This window comes from Equus caballus, chromosome 13 (genome assembly GCF_041296265.1).
Source record: "Equus caballus isolate H_3958 breed thoroughbred chromosome 13, TB-T2T, whole genome shotgun sequence".
Lineage (NCBI taxonomy): Eukaryota > Metazoa > Chordata > Mammalia > Perissodactyla > Equidae > Equus > Equus caballus.
In genome coordinates, this window is record NC_091696.1 from 11772618 (window position 1) to 11796175 (window position 23558).

General features: G+C 45.7%; 1 protein-coding gene across 21 annotated transcripts in view; it reads left to right on the forward strand.

Annotated features, from left to right (window-relative positions):
* STYXL1 (serine/threonine/tyrosine interacting like 1) overlaps positions 1 to 23558 on the forward strand; it is a 62225-nt gene that overhangs the window by 33084 nt on the left and 5583 nt on the right. For 12 of the 21 annotated variants that reach the window (XM_070230588.1, XM_070230596.1, XM_070230591.1 and 9 more), the window contains 3 exons: positions 4453 to 4598; positions 10556 to 10701; positions 10836 to 10933. In XM_070230588.1, coding sequence (XP_070086689.1) covers positions 4453 to 4598; positions 10556 to 10701; positions 10836 to 10933 — 390 coding nt within the window. 21 annotated transcript variants of the gene reach the window in all.

Below are 23558 nucleotides of genomic sequence, written 5' to 3' on the forward strand. Positions count from 1 at the left end.
TTGTATTATAGGAGAATTCTGAGCTTAGGGGACCTGAATCTTTCATAATGGGCAGAAAGCCTGGTGGCCCTTGGCTCTGGAGGGAGAAACTGTCTCTGTCTTCCAAGGCTATTTGTTATGTAAATGTCCTTGAAAAACCAGTGCCTTTGCTCAAAGGATATGTGGAAATGTGAGAGACCGTGGAGAATTGTCTCCTGATAGGTAACAGCCCAAATTTATAGATGGGGAAATTGGGGCCCAGAAAAGTGACTCATCTGAAGTCCCATACCTAGTGAATGAGTTGTCTATTGCTGCGTAACAAACTACCCCCAAACAAATTACCCCCACAATGTAGCTTAATACGGCAAACATTAATTATCTCATAGTTTCTGTGGGTCCAGAATTCAGGAGTAGCTTGACTGGAAGATTCTGGTACAGGATCTGTCCTGAGTTTGTAGTCAAGACATCAGCGAGGCTGCCGTCCTCACAGCATGGCAGCTAGTTTCTCCTGGAGTGAACGATCTGAGAGAGGGAGAACGAGGGGAGGGCCTTAGACACAGTCACCTCTGCCACGTTCTGTTCATTAGAAGGAGGTCACTGAGTATAGCTTACCCTCAGGGAGACGGGAATTAGGCTCGACCTTTTAAAGGGAGGCATTTGAAAGAATTTGTGGGCTTTTTTTTAAACCACTACACCTAGCAAGTGGTGGGGCCAGGATTCAAACCTGGGCAGTTTGGCTCTGTCAGTCTCCGAAGGCCTGGATAGTGATGGTGGGGAACAATGCAGTCATGCCAGCTCCTAGTTGGAGCAAAATGTGGTCAGTTCTTGGGCCAGCCCCAGTGGCCTAGTGGTTAAGTTCAGCATGCTCCGCTTTGATGGCCTGGGTTCAGTTCCTGGGCACAGATCTACACCGCTTGGTTTGTAGCCATTCTGCACTGGCGGCCCACATACTGAAAAATAGAGAAGATTGGTATGGATGGTAGCTCAGGGCGAATCTTCCTGAGGAAAAAAAAAATGTGGTCAGTTCTAATCGGCTTCACTGAGACTCTGTTGCATTCTCCATCCAGCCTCTGGTTTTGGACTGACACCATGTGCCATTGGCATGGGGCTCTGCTGCTGTGGCTCAGTCATATGTGTGGGTGGTTCCATGGGCCAGGGCATTCATACCAGTGGTCACTGGGTGGCGCTAGGCTTCCACCTTTAATAAAACCAATATTCCCAGGAGGTCCTTAGCCAGGAAATTGTCCCCTCTTCCCTAAACTCATCCTATTGGGCTCGGGTTTGCAATTCTAGGATGATAGCGGGACGCTGAAACCCTAGGAAATGGTGGTCAATAAAGATAACCCCCTCTGTGTTATATAAGTGACCTCACTGTGCTGTGGAGTCTCCATTCTCGGTAGGAAGCCACAACCACAAAACAACAACACAACAAAACAGGAAACCACACACGTGTACACCTAGCCCACTCGAGGCAACTTTTCTCCTTTAAAATGGCATCTTTCAGGTAAATGCAGAGTCTTTTGGGTAAAAGACCACTTCAAGGTTTTTCTCTCCACTCCCTTCTCCCTTCCGCTGTTAAGCACCTGCCTCCCAGACCCCCAGGGAAATGTGAGTGTGGAGGGAGCCTTCATCGCATCCCAGATTCAGGTGTCCGGCTCTGTGTCGTCCTTTCCTGTGGGCCTCTGGGTGAGGTGCAGCTCAGTCTCTGCGGCCTCTGTCCTTGCTGTGTCGTGGCCAAAATGTCCACAGCTAGTGTAAGACGTGAGCGGTTCCCTCCAGCTGGCAGTGCGTGGCGATGGCTCCTGGGGCCTCAGCCCCATCCCCTCCTACCCCCCTACCTGACCGTCCACAGGTGCTGCTGACCCCTGGGCCTGCTGTGTCTTCCTTCCGGCATTACGTTGGTCTCCAGCGTTAGGTTAACCACTCCACACCTCCGCTGGGGGGTGCCTCAGAATCCTGGCGGAGAATGGGGCACAAGCTATTTTCAGCTCCCCCTCCAGCCCATGTGTTTCTACCGCCTCAGCTGGGTCTCTTCTTAAGAACCCAACAAGTGTCTTCCCTTGTCTTGGCCCTCGGACTCTGTCTCCAAGCTCCTTTGAGCAGCAGAGGGCAACCCCTTCTTGTATGAGAGACATTTCCCTGATGAGAAATTGTCCTTCCTTGTGACATTTGGGGTATGGAGCCCTGAGCTGGGCTCTTGATATGTGTGGGGGGAGATCCCTGGGCCGGGCATTCACACCAACTGTGAAGGGAAGCTTGGGAATTCGGGGATTCTTTTCCTCCTCTCAGCAAGGCTTCACTTTCAAGACAATTGTCTGTAAGGACCGAAAATAATTTAACATACCCAGCTGAGTGGCGACCCCCTTGTTCCTGGTGATGCCCCCCGCCCCCTGAAGCAGTGGGCGCCCCGTTCCAAGTGTGGGAAACCTCGTGTCAATGGAGAACTCAGGATTAGTGGGAATAAAAATGAACAGATTTAATGTTTCAAAAAATCTTAACCCCGTTACCTCCTTGGCTGGATAGCCTGGGCCCTGGGATGTTCTCATGGCTTTCCGCCAGAGTCTCTAATTGTCCCCTGGAAACTGACCTTCCTCCAGCCCTGACCCCATCACTCCTGAGTGTGAATAAGCCTCCAGCGGGTCGTGTGACTTTGGCGGGGAGCAGCTGTCTGGCTTAAAGGCAGCAGCATTGTGGCCTGGGACTCTCTGCCCAACTCACCTGGGTCCTCTGACCCCACCGGTCATTGTTCAGGCTCTTGCTCAAGCCTCCCTGGCTGCCAAGCCTGGCCCTCTGGGGTGGGCTTTGGCTCCTGTCTTGCCAGTTACAGGTTGCCTCCTGGCCTGGCTGTTGACTCCTGGCTCTTCTTGCAAATATAGCCTCTCTGAAGCGTCTCAGGCCATTTATGTCCTTAGCAGCCCCTGCTGAAATTGGCCTTCTCTCCCTGGACAAAGGTTCAATATAGAAGTCAGGGTCCGTGCCCTTCCCTTCCTCCTTGCCGCTGGCTCTCCAGAGTCTGCTGCACAGTGTTTCTCTTATGAGCCGGATCCTGGCCTCAGGGTAGTTCGGCTTGGCCTTAATTTTGCATCCTTCCTGTCATATATATCTAGGGTGCATACAATCTAATAGTGATTCTGCAGATCAGTGAAGGCGTTTAAGATTAAATTGATGTCAGGACTAGCCCGGCGGCACAGCGGTGAATTTGGCACGTTCCGCTTTGGTGGCCTGGGGTTCACCGGTTCAGATCCCAGTGCGGACATGGCACCACTTGGCCAGCCATGCTGTGGCAGGCGTCCCACATATAAAGTAGAGGAAGGTGGGCACAGATGTTAGCTCAGGGCCAGTCTTCCTCAGCAAAAAGAGGAGGATTGGCAGAAGTCAGCTCAGGGCTAATCTTCCTCAAAAAAAAGAGATTAAATTGATGTCAAGACCATGATGAGATACCACTTCACACCTGCTAGAATGGCCATAATCAAAAAGGCAGATAATATCAAGTGTCGATGAGGCTGTGGAGAAATTGCAACCCTCATGTACTGCTGGTCGGAACGTAAAATGGTGCAATTGCTGTGGGAAACAGTTTGGCGTTTCCTCAAAAAGTTGAACGTAGAGGTACCATATGGTCCAGAAATTCCACTCCTAGGTATGTACCCAAGAGAAAGGAAGACATGTGCACATAAAACCTTGCACACGAATGTTCATAGCAGCATTATTTCCAACAGCCAAAACGTGGAAACAACCCAAATGTCCGTCAACAGATGAATGGATAAATAAAAGGTGTTGATCCACACCATGGAGTGTTATTCAGCCGTAAAAAAGTATGGAATACTGATATATGCTACAATATGCATGAACTTTGAAAATATTATGTAGAGGAAAAAGCCAGATACAAAATGCCACATATTGTATGATTCCATTTATATGAAATGTCCAGACTAGGTAAACCCATAGAGAAGAGTTAGGTTAGTGATTGCCTAGAGCTGGGTGTTTGGAGGGAAATGAGGAGTGAAACCCTCTAACCGGTACAGGGTTTCTTTGTGGGGTGGTGAAAATGTTCTAAAATTGATTGTGGTAATGGTTACACAACTCTGTAAATATACCAGAAACCATTTAGTTTATGCACTTTAAATAGGTGAATTGTGTGGTATATGATATATGATATACATGTGCTGTATAATACACAATATACAATATAAATGTAATATATGATATATACATACAATATATATTTCCCTTATGTTAAATCGTCCTTCCTTACAACAATGTGGAGATATATATATATAATCTCAGAGTTTACAGAAAAAAAAGATAGCTTACTTGGTGGTAAGTTGCTTTTTAAGTTTTAATTGTAACACTCGTCTCTATATTTGCTTCAGCTTCCTCGATAATTGCTTTTCAGAATAAAGTGGCCGTCCGCTGGAGCCATAGACAAATGGTGAGCACTCAGAGGACATTCATCTCTTTGATCTCCACTCTTAGGACCGGTTCTCGGAGCCGCCATTAAGTGTGGCAAAGCCCTGACCCACCTCACCCGCCACCCTGTCCGTATCCTGAAGGGGGGCTATGAGCGTTTCTCGGCCATGTACCACTTCTTCCGGACGCAGAAGATCATCTGGATGCCGCAGGTAAGGCAGGGTGCCGAGCGCAGACAGGCTCAGAGGGGAGGGTGGGCTTCCCCTGGGGCCAAGCAGTGGGGCCAGGGTAGGAGAAAGAGGAGAATGAGGCAGACAGCAGGGAAAAGATGGAAGAGATGTCAAAGCCTGCGCTTGGGAAATGAACTTGGGGCAGCCAGGAAGTCTAGTCCAGTATGATGAATTTATCATCGCCAGAGTCAGGCAAAAGCCAATGTGGTGTTTAAGAGATGGGGCCCACTTAGAGGGCAGGGATCCCAGGCAGAGTTCTGGATGGTGTGCCGTAGGCAAAGTCAGACAGGCAGGGGCCTCATGATTCAAGGCTGCCTCTCCATTCTTAGCTGTCTGGTCCCACAACCCTGGCTGGGTCCAGAGGATACAACAAAAGGGTGAGGTAGCAGTCCTTGCTTATGAGAAGTTCTTGTCTAATAGGGGAGGCAGGGGGGACACCAGGGGTCTGGAGCCCAGAGGAGAGGCACTTCCTTCCTGGAGCCAAACCTAAGGAGGAGGAGCGTGTGAGGAAGAGAACCCTGGGGGCGCGTGGAAGGCAGTCATTGCGTGGCCATGACTGGCAGGTGGGGAGCAGTCCCTGGGGGATGCTGTGCGGTATCTGGTGCGTTGAAGAGTCTGAACGCAGTGCAACGTGACCAGCAGGTGTTCATTTCTTCCAACAGCTACCTTCAGCTGTCCTCTCATTCTTGCCCTTGGCAACACCTTAGGCAGACTCCATGCTTTCTGGCCACTTTCAGTTATGAAAAATTGCAATCTAGTCGTATTATAAAACGATTGGGGAAATGTGCATATTAACTGGATATTTGATGATGGTAAGAATTATTGCTATATGTCTTTTTAGGTTGTGATGACATTATTATGGTTAGTTTTTAAAAATATGAGTCCCTATCTTTTAGAGATACATAATGAAATATTTATGGGTAAAATGATATGATGCCTGGAATTTCTTCAAAATAATCTGTGGTGGGTTGGGAAGGCAATGGGGGCATTGATGAAACAAAATTGGCCATTAGTTGATAATGTTTGCAGAGAGGTGATAGATCCAGGGGTTTATTATTACTGTTCTCTCTACTTTTGTGTATTTTTGAAATAAATTTTTAGAAGGGAGTAAAAACAATCAGTTCACTACAAGTAGGGCAGTTTAACATTCCAACCGCAAATCTGAACCAGAGCTCATCTCCTCCCATCCCCCAGAGCTGGGCAGCCTTCCATTTGCCGGGGGGCTGGGAGTGGCGAGGGATGTGTGTTAGCTTCAGGGATGTCTCCCCTCTTCCCTTCTCCTGGGCCTGGCCCCTTTGATGCTGGGGGTCCAGAGCTGGGCCTGTCTTGTGTGACTGGCTGCCGTCAGTGGTGGGGAAGTGCCTTGCTCTCACTCTGGCCCAGCCTGGTTCAATGCGCTGCTGGTGGCCTTTGCTGCTGGTTTTCAGGGGCCCAGTCTGTTACCAAGGATCCTTCAGAGTGAGCCAGCTGAGGCTTCATGCCAGGTGGACCCCCAATTCCCTTTCCCTCCTTAGTAGCCCAGGACCCCCTACTGCATCCACAATCCTTCATCGGCATCCCAGAATGAGCCGAGCCGCAAGGGAGTGTGACAGTGGGGGAGGGGCCCAGGCCGACTTCACTGCAGGCCCTCCTTGCCTTGCTGGCTCGGCTGCTCCTGCCAGCCTGGATTAAAAGGCAAAGATTCATGTCTGAGGTGGTGCATGTTCCCAAGTCCAGGGTATTCATGTCTGCCTCCCCTCCTTCCACGGAGGTAACTGCACTATGATTTTCATCTGGATGGGTGTACAGCCTGTCTCCCCATCCTGCCGGCCTCTCTTCCTTGCTCCCGGAGGAGCACCCCCTTACTGGCTTTGCAGTATGCAGAGCGAGTACTTCTCTGCAAACATTACACTGCTGATAATTCATCCCCCCCTTTTTTTTTAAGATTTAGTAAGGGGTAGTTGACATGGGGTGAACTGCATATGTGGAAAATGTACAGTTTGCTCAGTTTCGATGTGTGTACACCTGTGACTTGCCCTCGGCCCTGGTCTTCTCATGTATACAGGAACAGGGTGGCTGGTGGCTGGATTGACTGAGTTCTGCCCTGGTTGTTTGTGGCCCCTTTAGAATGTGGGTGCCTAGTATTTGCCTCTCCCCACTTTGGGACCTTTGTTACTAATTCGCCAGCAAGAGTGGAAGCCCCTCTGCCCTCCCGTTACATGTCTGACACGCTGTAAAGTGGGGGCGTCCCTACTGCTCCCCAAGAAACTCCTCCTATGAGGGAGATGGAGGGACAGAATTTGGGCTCCAAGACAGCCTCTCCACCTTAGACAGAGCAACCTCTAATTTCCTCTGTTTTATACGTGGCATCCCTTAAAGAAGACCTCGCCTTGAGCAGAGGGGCGCTGTGACTAACACATGTGTGAAGGCCACACTGACAGACGATGGCGAGCCGCTGAACGGCTTTAAGTCGAGGGGTGGCGTGGTCAGATTGCATTTGAGAAAGATCAACTCTGGTTGCAGCGTGGAGAGCAGATCGGTGCAGGCAGAGTGGATCTGGGGAGACCTGCCAGAGGCAGCGATGAGAGGAGAGGACAGGTTCAGGACATATTTAGGAAGTGGCATTGATTAGACATGGGGGAGGGGCATGGGAGAGGAAGGAGTCTAGGATAATGCCGTGGTTTAGGTGTGGGCGACAGGTGGCCAGTGGTGTGGCTTACTGAGATGGGGACATGGAAGGAGGAGGCAGTGGTAGGGGGAAGGCAGTGGGCTCAGTTTGGACGTGTTGATTTGAGATACCTATTTCTTTTTCTTTTTTTTTTTTTTGAGGAAGATTAGCCCTGAGCTAACATTTGCCACCAATCCTCCTCTTTTTGCTGAGGAAGACGGGCCCTGAGCTAACTTCCGGGCCCATCGTCCTCTACTTTACATGTGGGACACCTGCCACAGCATGGCTTGATGAGCAGTGTATAGGTCTGCACCCAGGATCTGCACCAGGAACCCCAGGGTGCTGAAGCGGAACATGTGAACTTAACTGCTGTGCCACTGGGCTGGCTCCAAGAGATACCTATTTCTTTTAGGTTTGTCAGTGTGTGGTCAAAATTGTCATCTAGAATTCCCCTGCGCTTGCTCTTTACAGCTCAGTGTGTTTTTACCCATGCCACACCCTCTTCCCCACAGCTGTACAACCACAGGAAGGGAAGCTGGTGTGAAAGCATCAGGAATAGAGTTGACAGATTTGTGATGGGTGTTTCGTGAGCTTGTTCAATTGAAATGAGGAGGATTTCATGTGGCTCCAGCAGGCTGAGTGGCCTGGGTGGGGTCAGCGCAAGCTCTGGGGGACACTTTGGGCCACATCTGTAAGCAGCAGGCCTGCCTGCAGGTGGAAGGGTCCTAGTCCCTCGCATAAACTTGAAGATTGGCTCAGTTTGGTGTCTGCTCTTTGGTAAAGGCTTTTGAGCTGATAACTTGGGAAGAATGGGAGCTTGTAGTGGGTTCACTGAGGGGAGATGTGCTGAGGCCAGAAGGCTCGGAAGGACTGAAGTGGACAGCAGAGTGGCCTGAGGTACTTAAGATGTTATTTCTGAGTCAGGGTTGGAGCCAGAGGAGTTTTAGAACTGGGTTTGACCTTTGAAATTACATGGGTTCCATGGAATACTGATGGGAGAAAAGGGCTCTCTGAACAGGTTGTATTGGAAACATTAGTTTAGACAATGTTAGTGGATTTTTTTTTTTGAGGTTATACCTATATTTTACTTTACCAAATATCGCAAGTAAGTTTTCAATCCATGCCAACAATAAATATGTAGCCACTGTTTTATTACAGACATCCGAGCTGCAAGAGGTCACCCCAGGAATCATTAGGAACATTTCCCCCAGCTTCTAGTTCCCTGGAGGCACGCTTTGAGAACAATCTTAGACTGGCATGCTTTTCTGGCTGTTTTCCAAATAGTTTATAAGATTAGTTTTATTATTTGATGAGAATTTTCTCTAACCACTTGTTTGGCACTCTAATAATCTTTCCTTGGAACAATCAAATTTTGTAATTTTTTCCCTCCAGTTCTATTGAGATATAATTGACATATAACGTTGTGGAAATTTAAGGTGTGCAACATGTTGATTTGATACATGTGTATATTTTGAAAGGATTACCACCATAAGGTTAATTAACATATCTATCACCTTACATAATTACCGTTGTTTTGTGTGTGTGGTAAAAAACATTTAAGATCTACTTTTAGCAAATTTCAAGTATACAATACAGTATTGTTAACTACAGTCACCATGTTGTACGTTAGATCCCCAGAACTTATTTGTCTTATATCTGGAAGTTTGTATCCTTTGACCAACATCACCCTGTTCCCACCCCCCACCCCAGCCCCTGGCAACTACCATTCTACTGTTTCCATGAGTTTGGCTTTTTTTTTTCCTGCTTTTTTTCTCCCCAAATCCCCCCAGTACATAGTTGTATATTTTAGTTGTGGGTCCTTCTAGCTGTGTTATGTGGGACACCGCCTCAAATAACCTGTGCCAGGTCTGCCCCCAGGATCCGAACCGGTGAAACTGGGCCACTGCAGCAGAGCGTGCGGATTAACCACTCGGCCATGGGGCCGGCCCTTGGCTTTTTCTGATTCCACGTATAAATGAGAACTTGCAGTATTTGTATTTCTCTGTCTGACCTATTTCACTTACCCTAACGCCCTCAGGGTCCATCCGTGTTGTCATAAGTGGCAGCATCTCCTTCTTTCTCATGAATGAACAACATTCCGCTGTGTATATGCACCACAGCTCCTTTACCCACTTATCTGTTGATGGATGCTTAGTTTTTTCTATGTCTTGGCAACTGTGAATAATGCTGTAGTGAACATGGAGGTGCAGATATTTCTTTGAAATAGTGATTTCCTTTAATTTCCTTTGGATAAATAGCAAGAAGTGGGATGGCTGGATCATATGGTAGTTCTATTTTGTTTTAATTGAAGTAACATTATGTAAATTTCAAGTGTACATCATTCTATTTCAGCTTCTGTATAGACTACATTGTGTCTACCACTGAGAGTTTAGTTGCCATCCGGGAGTTCCATTTTTAATTTTTTGAGGGGACTCCGTGGTGTTTTCCATAGTGAGCAGTTAGTGGGTTTCTTTACAGCGGGACTTTCTTGGCCTTTAACTGCTCGTGTGCATTGTGAGTGCCTGAGAGGGGCTGTCACAGCTGCTGCTTGCCGTCAGTACCTGGTTCCCTGAGCCCTTTTCTCACAGTGCATTGTGAGGGACTTGTGTTTCTGAGAATGCGCTTTGGCAAATGTAGAAATAATCCTTCTCTTTATTCCTTTGTTTTTCAAAGAAACCAAAATTTTTCTTATTATAATTTGGACCTGGAATTCCGTACACTTCCATTTAAGTGATGTCCTGTTCTCCCTGCCTCTCTTCCTCAGAACTCATTTCCTAATGACAAATAGGCTCTGTGTGAGTAGTTTTGCTGTTTGGTTTTTTTTTTAAGGTGTTTCAATTCTGGTGGCTTCCAAGTATAATGAAAAGGCTATCCCTTCTCCCCCTGCCCCTCCCCCAGCTAGACACACCCTGGGCTTACGCAGTTCTGGGCCGTGGGATGCTTGGCCCCAACCCTTGTGCACCTGGCAAAGTGCAAACAGGAGCCGTGGAGAGCGGTGGGATGTCAGTGTTCAGATTCAGCGCGCTGCACGTGATGCTGTGGCTCTGTCCTTCTGTCATGCCAGCCCTCCAACTCCGCATGCAAGTTACTGCTTGCCAGTCTCTTCGAATGCCCAGATCTCAGTCTCGTTCACTGTCCTGGATTATCTTTCTAAGCTTGTTTGCTGAGCCACGTTTCAAGAGACCCCTTCAAAAACAAAAAACCAGAACAACTCCCTCCCTGGGGAGTATTATATTATATTGTGTATCATGTGCATATTATACTTAGCAGTCTTTCTCCTTCCTTACCTCAGGAACTGGATGCATTTCAGCCATATCCTGTTGAAATAATGCCAGGCAAGATCTACCTGGGCAATTTCAGGCAAGCCTGCGACCCTAAAATTCAGAAGGATTTGAAAATCAAAGCACATGTCAATGTCTCCATGGAGACAGGGCCGTTGTAAGTGGAAATACTGTTGATTCTTTTAGATTAAGTATCACTCGTTTACACAAGATTCCCAGTGCCGTGCATCTGTAGAGTTGAGAGGGCTGTGCGTGAGTCTGCCCGGTCACCTACACTTTTCTTCTGTTTAGTTTCACAGGTGACGCTGATAAGCTGCTGCATATCCAGATAGAAGATTCCCCAGAAGCCAACATTTCCCCCTTTTTACGCCACGTCTGTCACTTTGTTGGTAAGGAGCATTATCTAACCAGGCTGCAACTGGCCTGTGCCTATTCCTGATTTCCACTCCAGCACTCAGGAGAGAAAGAGTAGGGCCCAGCACATGCCCGGCCAGGTGTGGACAAACCCGCCTCCCTGAGGCCCTGTGCAATATGCACAGCCACGTGTTTACCTTGGGGGCAGTGGGGCCAAATGAGAGCACCAGGCTGTGGGTTGAGTGCCTGGTGTACTGGCCCTGGCTGGACCACTGTGCCTTTTGGGGCCTGGCCAAGCGCCAGCCCTGTCCTTGCTGTGCATCTTGGCCTGTTGTGGAATGAGGGTGTTGGCCCACCATGGGTGCATATGTTCATGGAGTCCTGCTCTGGGGACCTGGAGGTGAATCTCACTCCATCTTTGCCTTCTGTCTGGTCAGCGGGGTGGGGTGGAAGAGTCCAGAACCCTTCTGCTCTGACTTCCATGATCCCCAGCGCGCCCAGTGCCCCTCTGTCCTCCTGCCACACGCACAGCAGTGCCTGCCATTCGCTTGTCTCACTGAGAGTGGGTGTTTTCAGTCCTTCCCAGGGCTCAGGATTGCCCATGGAGAGCAGGACCCCGGAGAGAGCGAGTTTGAGTCAGGTTAGAGGCCCCGCCCTATGACTGCCTGCTCAGCACCAACGCAACCCGCAGCCTGAGCCCCCACAAGAGGGGCCAGAGAAGGGCGTTTTGGCCCAAGGACGTTGCAGCTGTCACTTGACTAGGAGCTGAGAGAGAGACATGCCGCGTGTCCCATCCTGGGATGGCAGAGGCCTGCAGTACAGAGGCCCCACTCCAGCCCACCTCACTGGGTGGCTCTGGGCTGTCCTTAACTGCTCTGTGCCTCAGTTTCCTTATCTGTACTATGAGGCTGTTGGCCTTAGTCATCTCTGAGTCTGTGATCCTGCACTTGGTATGCTTATCTTTGGTTTTTGGGGTTACCAGACCATCCTAGGATGCCAATTAGACTTCCTCCCCACCCCTAAGTGGGCGGGACTCACGGCCTCCGGGGCATTGTTAGGTGTGGTTACGGCTAACATTCCTGTGCCTGGCACTGGGCTAAGCTCAGTACAAAGCCTTGTGAGGTAGGTCGTATACTGTTCTCCCATTTTCCAGATGAGGAAACTGTTTTAGAATAACATGCCCAAGCCCACAGCCAGTGAGTGGCAGAGCCGGATTCACACCCCTGCTACGCTGCCTCTGTCGGCACCCAAGTGCCCTTGTGGGATGATCCTCTCATCCCTACCTGGGGAGGCCAACTGGTAGCAGAGCTTCCTGGGCTGGAAGACTGCAGAGCCAAGAAGAGGCCTTTGCGTGATCATGCTGAATGCCCTGGTGTGATTCTCTTGATCTTCCAGCTGGGTCTGAAGATCCCCATTTGCCAGGTGATGAAGCGGTGTCCTAGAGATGTCATGTAACTTGCCTAGACCATGGTGTGCTGGTTCTGAGCCCAGTCTTGGACCATAGGCCCGCTGAAGCCAGTTGTCTTACAGCAACTCAGGTCCACAGGGAAGAGGGCCATGCACGGCTCCCCATCTTTCCTTCCTTTTGCAGAAATTCACCTTGAGCTTGGCTCTGTCATCCTGGTCTTTTCCACCCTGGGCATCAGTCGCAGCTGTGCTGCCATCTTGGCTTATCTCATGCACCGGAATGAGCAGACCTTGAAGGTATGCATTCTCTGGTCCAGGCTTGGCCAACAGCCTCCTCCAGGAGGTGGAGACAGAGCTGGATCCGGAAGGAATGGGGCCCCAGGACTACCTCAGAGCCCTAATTGGGGGAAGGGAAGAGGGAACGATCAGAGAGGGGAGCTCCAAGTTCAGGGCTTTACCCAGCGCATTGCACTCAAGGCCTAGGTCCCAACAGTCCAGGTTAGAGGCTAAGGCTGGGCACAGGGAGCAGCCCAGCGACACAGGCCGGGCAAGGCTGCAGCCAGCAGCACCATCTCCATGTCTCTCACTGCTGTCAGTCTGTCCACCAGCGTTTGTCCAGGGTTCTCCAAGGGAGGTACATTTTAGCTGCTGCTTGGAGTCATAGAATTGCAGTGCTGGCAGGGCCCAGGGCACACGCACTCCAACAGTCTTCCTTTACCCTCAAGGAGTGCAGGGCCCAGAATGGGGGAAGCAGGGACCGGTGGGGGGGATACCTTGCCTGGCACGGTTTGTACATGATTTCAGAGGGCTTGTGTAGGACCCAGAAGGCTCCCACATGTCCCCAGGGGTGTGTTTGGAGAAAGGGGAGGGACAAAGAGTGGCCATGGTCAGAGCCCATTGCTGGTGGTTTCGGATGTTGACCCAGTGTGCTCTTTGCAGGTGATATTGCAGGCTAGAAAGAGTCTTGGATATCCAGCAATCCCACTTCTGGGTATATACCCCAAAGAAGTGAAAACAAGGGCACAAACAGTTATTTGTATACTGTGTTCATAGCAGCATTCTTCACAATAGCCAAGAGGTGGGAGTAACCCGAATGTCTATTGACAGATGAATGGATAATAAATGAATGGTATATGCATACAATGGAATACTATTCAGCCTTAAAAAGGAAGGAAATCTGACACATGCCACAACATGGATGAACCTTGAGGACATTACGCTGAGTGAAATAAGCCAGTCCCGCAGAAAGACAAATCCTGTGTGATTCTACTTGTATGAGGTACCTGGAGCAGGCAAATTCGTAGACAGTAGGATGGTGGATGCAAGGGGCTGGGGGCAGGGGGAATAGAGAGTCATTGTTTAAAAGATAGGGAGTCATAGTTTGGGAAGATGAAAAAGTTCTGGAGATGGACGGTGGTGATGGTTGCACAATATGGTGAATGTACTTTATGCTATTGAACTGTAAATGTAAAATGGTTAAAATGGTAAATCTTGTGTTGTGTGTATTTTACCACCATTAAAAAAAAGAAGAGTCTGGATGCAGAATCAGGGGCCTTGATCCCTGTTCTCTCCCCTCATCCAAGGTGAATTGTCGGGGGCCCTTGCACTGGGGTCCCTGACTGCTTGAGGAGTATTTGGTGTGCACTGGGGAGGAGGTGGTGTTGCTGATAAACTGGAGTGGGGGTGGGGGCTGCGCTGTCGCTCCTGCAGAGGTGCCTCTCCAGCCCCCTCTCCAGGAATGGGCTCTGTCCTAGAAGGGGCCTCTCCGTCGCTGCCTTGTTAAGCTGGTTTGCAGAGGAGGCCCAGAGCTAGCGGAAGGTGGGCCAGGCCGAGCTCACCTGCCTGTAGGGATCTGGGCCAGGGGGAGGGGGTGTCTGGGATTTGAGCTCCCCCGGAGTTTGAACGGGGCCAGTCTGGCCGTCTTCATCTTGCCCCTGCCCTCCTGTGGCCCTGGGTTTCCTCATTGCTCACAGGGAGGCTGGGGCACAAAAAGGTCTTTGGAGCCCTCCAACTCTGACATTTAGTGATGTTTCCCGGCCCTGACAAGCAAATCACAGCCCTCTCTCTGGCAGCATCAAAAGCAGAGGTCTCAGCTGCTTCAAGTTGGCCGAGGTGAGAGCAAAGAGAGGAAGTCCCTTCTCCCACTCGGCTCCTCTAAGTTCCCCAGCAGCGAGGGCTGGCCTCCACTGCGATGGGTACCCCGACCTTTACTGGCCCCTGCAGGGAGATGCACAGCTCCGGCAGTGAGGGTAAGGGACATCTGGGTATGGTCATCCTGGTCAGTGGTGGAGAGGCCCTTGGGCCCCCGAGGTCTAGACAACCCTGCTCTCAGAACTTGACTCTCCCTTCCTGGAGTAGCAATCTTTGTCTCATCTGCAGAGAAGTCCTGTTCCTGCCACTCTGCCCAGAGATACCATCTACATGACTTAGCCAGAAAAGCGGCCTAGCTCCTGGAACTGTGGGTGGGAAGGACTGCCACTGTGACCTTGTTGGGTCCTCTCCAGACTGAGCGAGTCTTGTGTGGCGGTTAGCTTTGCCTGCTGCCAAGGGTTACCCTGGATCACTGACTCAGGTTGACCCGGGCTCAGCTCTGCTGCTGTCAGGGGTCTGCAGAGACGTGCCTGCATCTCACTGTCTGTGTGGTCCTCAGGGTCCTCCTCAGCGCACTGCGAGTGCTGTGTCCATGGTTGTTGTCAGCTCAGCTATGATGAGCAGAGCCCATGGTATGGGCCACTGATGGGCCAAACTCCACACTGCCTCCTGGGGTTTATGGTCCTAGCTCAGCTCCTGGGGGCACCAAGGCCAAGGGTGGGAGGTTGAGGAGAGAGCCGATAAGAACCTGGCACCCAGACCCATCCTTGTCCTGGGCTTTCAAAGCTTTGGCACAACGTTGTGTGGGATCCCAGAGCCAGCAATCCCTTAAGAGGTCAATTTCAGTGTCTTTAAACTGCTGGGAGTGGCTTTGTCCCTTAAAGATCTTCAGGGAAAAAACAGAAACTAACTCTTGAGACACTATAATAGCTAATGCTGGCAGAGTGCTTCCCACATGCCAGGCTGTTTTGAGTACTCCATATGTAGTAAGAATACAATGACCCCATGACATGCTATTATCCCCGTTTGGCAGGAGGCATATAGAAGCTGGGTAACTTGCCCGGGGCCCCACAGCTGTAAGTGGCAGAGCTAGAATCCAAAGCCAGATGGCTCCGCTTGAGAATCTGGGCTTTCAACAGGACCTAAGGCGGCAGGGAGAGTGCTGGCCTTGCAGTCTGAAGAATGAGGCCACGGGCTGGGTGCTGCCCTTTACCAAGAGCGGCCTGAGCATGTCCCTTTGCCTTTCTGTTTCCTCAGTAGGCAGAATAAGGCCTGTCCTTCCTGCCTTCTGCATTTGCTGTGCGTCCCAGGGGATGCTTGGTGGGCTGGAAGTGGGGTGTGTGGATGGGTGTGCGAGGCTGTTTGTGGCGGTCCTCAAGGGCCTGCTCTGATCTGGCCAGGACTTAGTAAACCTTGTCACTGCACAGATCTGCCCCTGGCACTGCTGTATTCTATTTTTTAAAAAACTTTGGCAAAACGCATGTAATATAAAATTTACCATCTTAGCCATTTTTAAGTGTACAATTCAGCAGTGTAAAGTACATTTACATGGATGTGCAACCAATCTCCAGAACTCTTTTCGTCTTGCAAAACTGAAACTCTGTACCCATTACACAACAACTCCTCATTTCTCACTCCCCCAGCCCCTGGCACCAGCTGTTCTACTTTCTGTCTCTATTTGGCTTGCTAGGTCCCTCATATAAGTGGAATCACACAGCATTTGTCCTTTTGTGAGTAGCTTGTTTCACTCAGCATAATGTCCTCAAGGTTCATCCATGGTATAGCATGTGTCAGAATGTCCTTCCTTTTTGAGGCTGAATAATATTCCATTGTATGTAGAATTCACCAGTGAACCCATCTGGGCCTGGTGCTTTCTGCTTTGGAAGATTATTTTTTTATTGATTCAATTTCTTTAATAGATATAGGCCTATTCAGATTATGTGTTCTTGTGTGAGTTTTGGCAGATTGTGTCTTTCAAGGAATTGGTCCATTTCATCTAGATTCAGTGTGGGCATAAAGTTGTTCACAGTATTCCTTTATTATCTTTTCAGTGTCCCTGGGATCTGTAATGTTGTCCTCTTTTTCATTTTTGATATTAGTAATTTGTGTCTTCTCTCTTCTTTTCTTAGCCCTGGCTAGAGGCTTATCAATTATATTGGTCTTTTCAAAGAACCAGCTTTTTTCACTGATTTTCTCTATTGATTTTCTGTGTTCGATTTCATTGATTTCTGCTCTATATTTTTTCTTCTGCTTACTTTGAATTTAATTTACTCTTCTATTTTTAGTTTCCTAAGATGGAAGCTTATATGATTGATTTACATGAACATTCATCTTGGTGAACTTGAGAAGAATATGTATTCTGTCCTTGGATGAAATATTCTATAGATGTCAATTATATCCAGTTAATTAATGATGCTGTTGAGTTCAGCTATGGCCTTACTGATTTTCTGCCTACTCTATCTGTCTATTACTGATAGGGAGGTGATGAAGTCTCCAACTATAATAGTGGATTCATCTATTTCTCCTTGCAGTTCTAACAGTTTTTGCCTCGCATCTATTGATGCTCTGTTGGGTACATACCATTGTATATACCTACATACCATGTATATACCACACTTTGTTTATCTGTTGATGGACACTTGGATTACTTCCACCTTTTGTCTATTGTGACTAGTGCTGCTGTGAACATGGATGTACAAATATCTCTTTGAGATCCTGCTTTCAATTCTTTTTTTTCTGCTTTACATATTTTTTATTGATGTATAATTGACATATAACATATTAGTTTCAAGTGTACAATATAATGATTAAATAGATGTACATATTGCAAAATGATCACCACAATGTTAACATCTATCACCACACATAGTTATACATTTTTTTCTTATGAGGAGAACTTTTAAGATCTACTCTCTTAGCAGCTTTCAAATATATAATACAGGGGCCAGCCCGGTGGCACAGCGGTTAAGTTTGCACGTTCTGCTGCTCGGCTGCCCAGGGTTTGCCGGTTTGGATTTTGGGTGCGGACATGGCACCACTTGGCAAGCCATGCTGTGGTAGGCGTCCCATGTATCAAGTAGAGGAAGATGGGCATGGATGTTAGCTCAGGGCCAGTCTTCCTCAGCAAAAAGAGGAGGACTGGCAGCAGTTAGCTCAGGGCTAATCTTCCTGAAAAAAAAATCTTAAAATTGGTGAGTTCCTAAGAATATTTAAAAAATAAAACATTGGTCACTGTATTAGTTTCCTAGGGCTGCCATAACAAAGTACCACAAACTGGGTGGCCCCAAAGAACAGAAATTTATTGTCTCACAGTTTGGAGGCCAGAAGTCCAAAATCAAAGTGTTGGCGGGACCACAGTCCATCTGAAACCTGCAGGGGAGAAGCCTTCCTTGCCTCAGCAAAAAGAGGAGGATTGGCGGTAGTTAGCTCAGGACTAATCTTCCTCAAAAAAAAAAAAAAAATATACAATACAGTATTATTAACTATAGTCACCATGCCGTACATTACAACCCTAGAACTTATTTATTTTGTAACTGAAAGCTTGTATCTTTTAACTGCCTTCACCCTTTTCACTCACCCCCCAGCCCCACCTCTGACAACCATCACTGTGTACTCTGTGTGGATGAGTTCAGGGTTGTTTTTTGTTTTAGATTCCACATATAAGTGAGATCATATGGTATTTATTTTTCTCTGATTTATTTCACTTGGCATAATGCCCTCAAGATCCATCCATGTTGTCACAAATGGCGAGATTTTCTTATTTTTCATGGCTGAATAGTATTCCACTATATATATATATATATATATATATATATATATATATATATATACTGCCACATCTTCTTTACCCATTCATCCATCAGTGGGCATCCATCAGGGGGTTGTTTCCATGTCTTGGCTACTGTAAACAATGCTGCAATGAACATAGGGATGCAGATATCTTTTTGAGTTAGTGTTTTCATTTCCTTTGAATAAATACTCAGAAGTGGATTTGCTGGATCATATGGTAGTTCTGTATTTTTAATTTTTTGAGGAACCTCCATACTGTTTTCCATGGTGGTTGCACCCAATTACATTGCCACCAACAGTGTACAAGGGTTCCCTTTCCCCCACATCCTTTCCAACGCTTGTTATTTCTTACCTTTCTGATAATAGTCATTCTAACAGGGTGTGAGGTAATATCTCATTGTGGTTTTGATTTGCGTTTCCCTGACGATTAGTAATGTTGAGCACCATTTTGTGTACCTGTTGGCCATCTGCATATCTTCTTTGGAAAAATGTCTATTCAGATCCTCTGCCCTTTTTTTCATTGGATTGTTTTTTGTTTTTCTGCTGTTGAGTTGTATGAGTTCTTTATATTTTGGATATTAACCCCTTATCAGATATATGATTTAAAAATATTTTCTCCCATGCAGTAGGTTGCCTTTTCATTTTGTCGATGGCTTCTTTTGCTATGCAGAAGCTTTTTAGTTTGATGTGGTCCCACTTGTTTATTTTTGTTCTTGTTGCCTTTGCTTTTGGTGTCAAATCCAAAAAATCATCGCCAAGACCAATGTCAGGGAGCTTACTGCCTGTTCTCTTCTGGGAGCTTCATGGTTTCAGGTATTACATTCAAGCTTTTAATCCATTTTGAGTTGATTTTTTTTTTTTTTAAGATTTTATTTTTTTCCTTTTTCTCCCCAAAGCCCCCAGGTACATAGTTGTGTATTCTTAGTTGTGAGTCCTTCTAGTTGTGGTATGTTGGATGCCGCCTCAGCGTGGCTCAAGGAGCGGTGCCGTGTCCACGCCCAGGATTCGAACCAACAAAACACTGGGCTGCCTGCAGAGGAGCACACGAACTTAACCACTCAGCCACAGGGCTGGCCCCGATTTTGAGTTGATTTTTATGTACGGGGTAAGATAGTGGTCCAGTTTCTTTCTTTTGCATGTGGCTGTCCAGTTTTCCCAACTCCATTTATTGAAGAGACTGTCCTTTTCCCATTGTATATTCTTGGCTCCTTTGTTGTAAATCAATTGACCATATATGCATGGGTTTATTTCTGTACCCTCTATTCTGTTCCATTGATCTATGTGTATATTTTTATGCCAATACCACAACTTTGATTACTATAGCTTTATAATATAGTTTGAAACCAGAGAGCATGATGCTTTCAGCTTTGTTCTTTCAGGAGATTGAACAAAGATCGCGTTGGCTATTTGGGGTCTTTTGTGGTTCCATACAAATTTTAGGATTGTTTGTTCTATTTCTGTGAAAAATGCCGTTAGAATTTTGATAGGGATTATATTGAATCTGTAGATTGCTTTGGGCTGTATGGACATTTTAACAATGTTAATTCTTCCAATCCATGAACAGAGAGTATCTTTCCATTTATTTGTGTCTTATTCAGTTTCTTTCATCAATGCCTTATAGTTTCAGTATACAGGTCTTTTACCACTTTGGTTAAATTTATTCTTAATATTTTATTCTTTTTGATGCAATTGCAAATAGGATTGTTTTCTTCATTTCTCTGATAGTTTGTTATTAGTATATAGAAACATGACTGATTTTTGTATCCTGGAACTTTACTGAATTTGTTTATTAGTTCTAACAGTTTTTTGATGAAGTCGTTAGGGTTTTCTATATATATATATATATGTCATCTACAAAGGGAGGTAGTTTTACTTATTCTTTTCCTGTTTAGATGCCTTTTATTTCTTTTTCTTGCCTGATTACTCTGTCTAGGGCTTGCAATACTATGTTGAATAAATGTGGTGAGTGTGAGCATCCTTGTCTTGTTCCTAATCTTTCAGCTTTTCACCATTGAGTATGATGTTATCTGTGGGTTTGTCATATATGGCCTTTACTATCTTGAGGTACATTCCTTCTATACCCACTTTGTTGAGAGTTTTTATCGTAAATGGATGTTGAATTTTGTCAAATGCTTTTTCTGCATCTACTGAGATGATCATATAATTTTTATCCTTCATTTTGTTAGTGTGCTGTATCACATTGATTGATTTGCAGATGTTGAACCATCCTTGAATCCCTGGAATAAATCCCATTTGATTGTGGTGTATGATCACTTTAATGTATTGCATTTGGGTTGCTAATATTTTGTTGAGGATATTTACATGTATGTTCATTGGGGATATTGGCCTGTAATTTTCTTTTCTTGTAGTGTCCTTGTCTGGTTTTGGTATCAGGGTAATGCTGGCCTTGTAGAATAAGTTTGGAGTGTTCCCTCTTCTATTTTATTGGAGGAATTTGAGAAAGATGGATAGTAATTCTTCTTTAAACGTCTCGTATAATTCACCAGTGAAGCTATCTGGTCTGGACTTTCATTTTGGGGGAAGTTTTTGATTACTGATTTAATTCTCTTTGCTAGTAATTGGTCTGTTCAGATTTTCTCTTTCTTCCTGACTCAGTCTTGGTAGGTTGTCTGTTTCTAGGAATTTATCCATTTTTTCTAGGTTGTACAATTTGTTGGCATACAGTTGTTCATAGTAATCTCTTATGGTCCTTTGTATTTCTTTGGTATAGTTGTAGCATCTCCTCTTTCATTTATGATATCATTTGTTTGAATCCCCCCTCTCTCTCTCTGTCTCTCTCTCTCTCTTTTTGGTGAGTCTAGCTAAAGATTTGTCTATTTTGTTTATCTTTTCAAAAAAACAGCTCTTATTTTCATTGATCTTCTCTATTGTCTTTTTAGTCTCTCTTTCATTTATTTCTGCTCTGATCTTTGTTATTTCCTTCCTTCTATTAACTTTTGGCTTAGTTTGTTTTTTTTCTAGATCCTTGAGCTGTACAGTTAAATTGCTTATTTGAGATCTTTTTTGTTTCTTAATGTAGGTGTAGGTGTGTATTTCTATGAATTTCCCTCTTAGTACTGCCTTTGCTGCATCCCATGAGTTTGGTATGTTGTATTTCCATTTTCATTTGTCTCAAGATATTTTTTGATTTCTCTTTTGGTTTCTTCTTTGACCCATTGGTCGTTCAGTAGCATGTTGTTTAATCTCCACATATTTGTAAATTTTCCAATTTTCTTCTTGTAATTGATTTCTAGTTTCATACCATTGTGATCAGAAAAGATGCTTGATATGATGTCAATCTTTTTAAATTTATAAGACTCGTTTCATAGCCTAACACATGATCTATCCTGGAGAATGTTCCATGTGCACTTAAGAAGAATGTGTAGGGGCCAGCTCCGTGGCTGAGTGGTTAAGTTCGCATGCTCCGCTGCCGTGGCCCAGGGTTCGAATCCTGGGCACGGACATGGCACCGCTCGTCAGGCCACATTGAGGCAGCGTCCCACATCCCACAAGTAGAAGGACCTGCAACTAAGATCTACAACTATGTACGGCGGGGGAGGGTTGGGGAGATAAAGCAGAAAAAAAAAAAAAAAAAAAGATTGGCAACAGTCGTTAGTCCAGGTGCCAATCTTTAAAAAAAAAAAAAAAAAAAGAAGAATGTGTATTCTGCTGCTATTGGCTGGAATATTCTGTAAACATCTGTTAAGGCCATCTGGCTTAACATGTAGTTTATGTCCGAAGTTTCCTTATTGATTTTCTGTCTGGATGATCTATCTATTGATGAAAGTCGGGGTAGTAAAGTCTCCTACTATTGTCGTATTGCTGTCTATTTCTCCATTTAGGTCTGTTAATATTTGCCTTATATCTTTAGATGCTCCAGTGTAATGTCCTCTTGTTGGATTGACCTGTTTGTCATTATATAATGACCTTCTTTGTCTCTGTCTCAAAGTCTCTTTTGTTTGATGTAGGTAAAGCTACCTCAGCCAGCTTTTAGTTTCCATTTGCATGGAATATCTTTTTCCATCCTTTCACTTTCAGTCTGTGTGTATTTTTACATCTGAAGTGAGTCTTTTAGATAGTATATGAATGGATCTTCCTTTTTTAAGCATTTAGCCACTCTATGTCTTTTGATTGAAGAATTTAGTTCCTTTACATTTAAGGTAATTATTGACTAGTATAGACTTAATGCCATTTTGTTGATTGTTTTTCTGGCTGTTTTGTAATTCCTTTGTTCTTTTCTTCCTCTCTTGCTCTCTTCCTTTGTGATTTGATGATTTTCTATATTGGTGTGCTTAGATTCCTTTCTCTTTCTCTTTTGTATATTTACTATAGGTTTTTGCTATGTGGTTACCATGAGGCTTACATAAAACAACTTATATTTATAATAGGCTGTTTTAAGTTGCTAACAACTTAAGTTCAAGTGCATTCTGAAGCTTTACATTTTTACTCCTCCCACCATTTTATGGTTTTGATTTCACATTTTATATCTTTTTATCTTGTGTATCCATTAACAAATTATTGTAGTTATAGATATTTTTAGTATTTGTGTCTTTCAATCTTCATACTAGATATATAAGTGATTAACCCACCAGTATTCTGAATTTTACTATATATTTACCTTTACCAGTGAGATTTATACTTTCATATGTTTTCCTGTTACTAATTAGTGCCCTTTCATTTCAGCTTAAAGAAATCCCTTTAAAATTTCTTGTAATGCCAGTCTGGTGCTGAGGAACTCCTTCAGCTTTTGCTTGTCTGGAAAACTCTTTAGCTCTTCTTCAATTCTGAAGGACAACTTTTCTAGGTGGAGTATTCTCGGTTATCAATTTTTTTAATATACTGTGCCAGTTCCTTCAGGCCTGCAAAGTTTCTGCTGAAAATTTGCTGATGGTCATATGGGGGTTCCCTTGTATGTAACAAGTTGTTTTTCTCTTGCTGCTTTTAAGAGTCTCTCCTTGTCATTAACTTTTGACAATTTAATTACAATATGTCTTGGTGTATATCTCTTTGGGTTCATCTTGTTTGAAACTTCCTGGATCTTTCTGGATCTAGATATCTGTTTCCTTCCCCAGGTTAGGGAAATTTTCAGCCTTTATTTCTTGAAATAAGTTTCATGCCCCTTTCTTTCTATCTTCTTCTTCTGGGATCCCTGTACTGTGAATATTGATCCTCTTGATGTTGTCCCATAAGTCCTTTAAGCTATCTTCACTCTTTTTCTTTTCTTTTCTTTTTGCTGAGGAAGATTTGCCCTGAGCTAACATCTGTGCCAGTCTTCCTCTATTTTGTCTGTGGGTTGCTGCCACAGCATGGCCGCTGACAAGTGGTGTACATCTGTGCCCAGGAACTGAACCTGGGCTGCCAAAGTGAAGCATG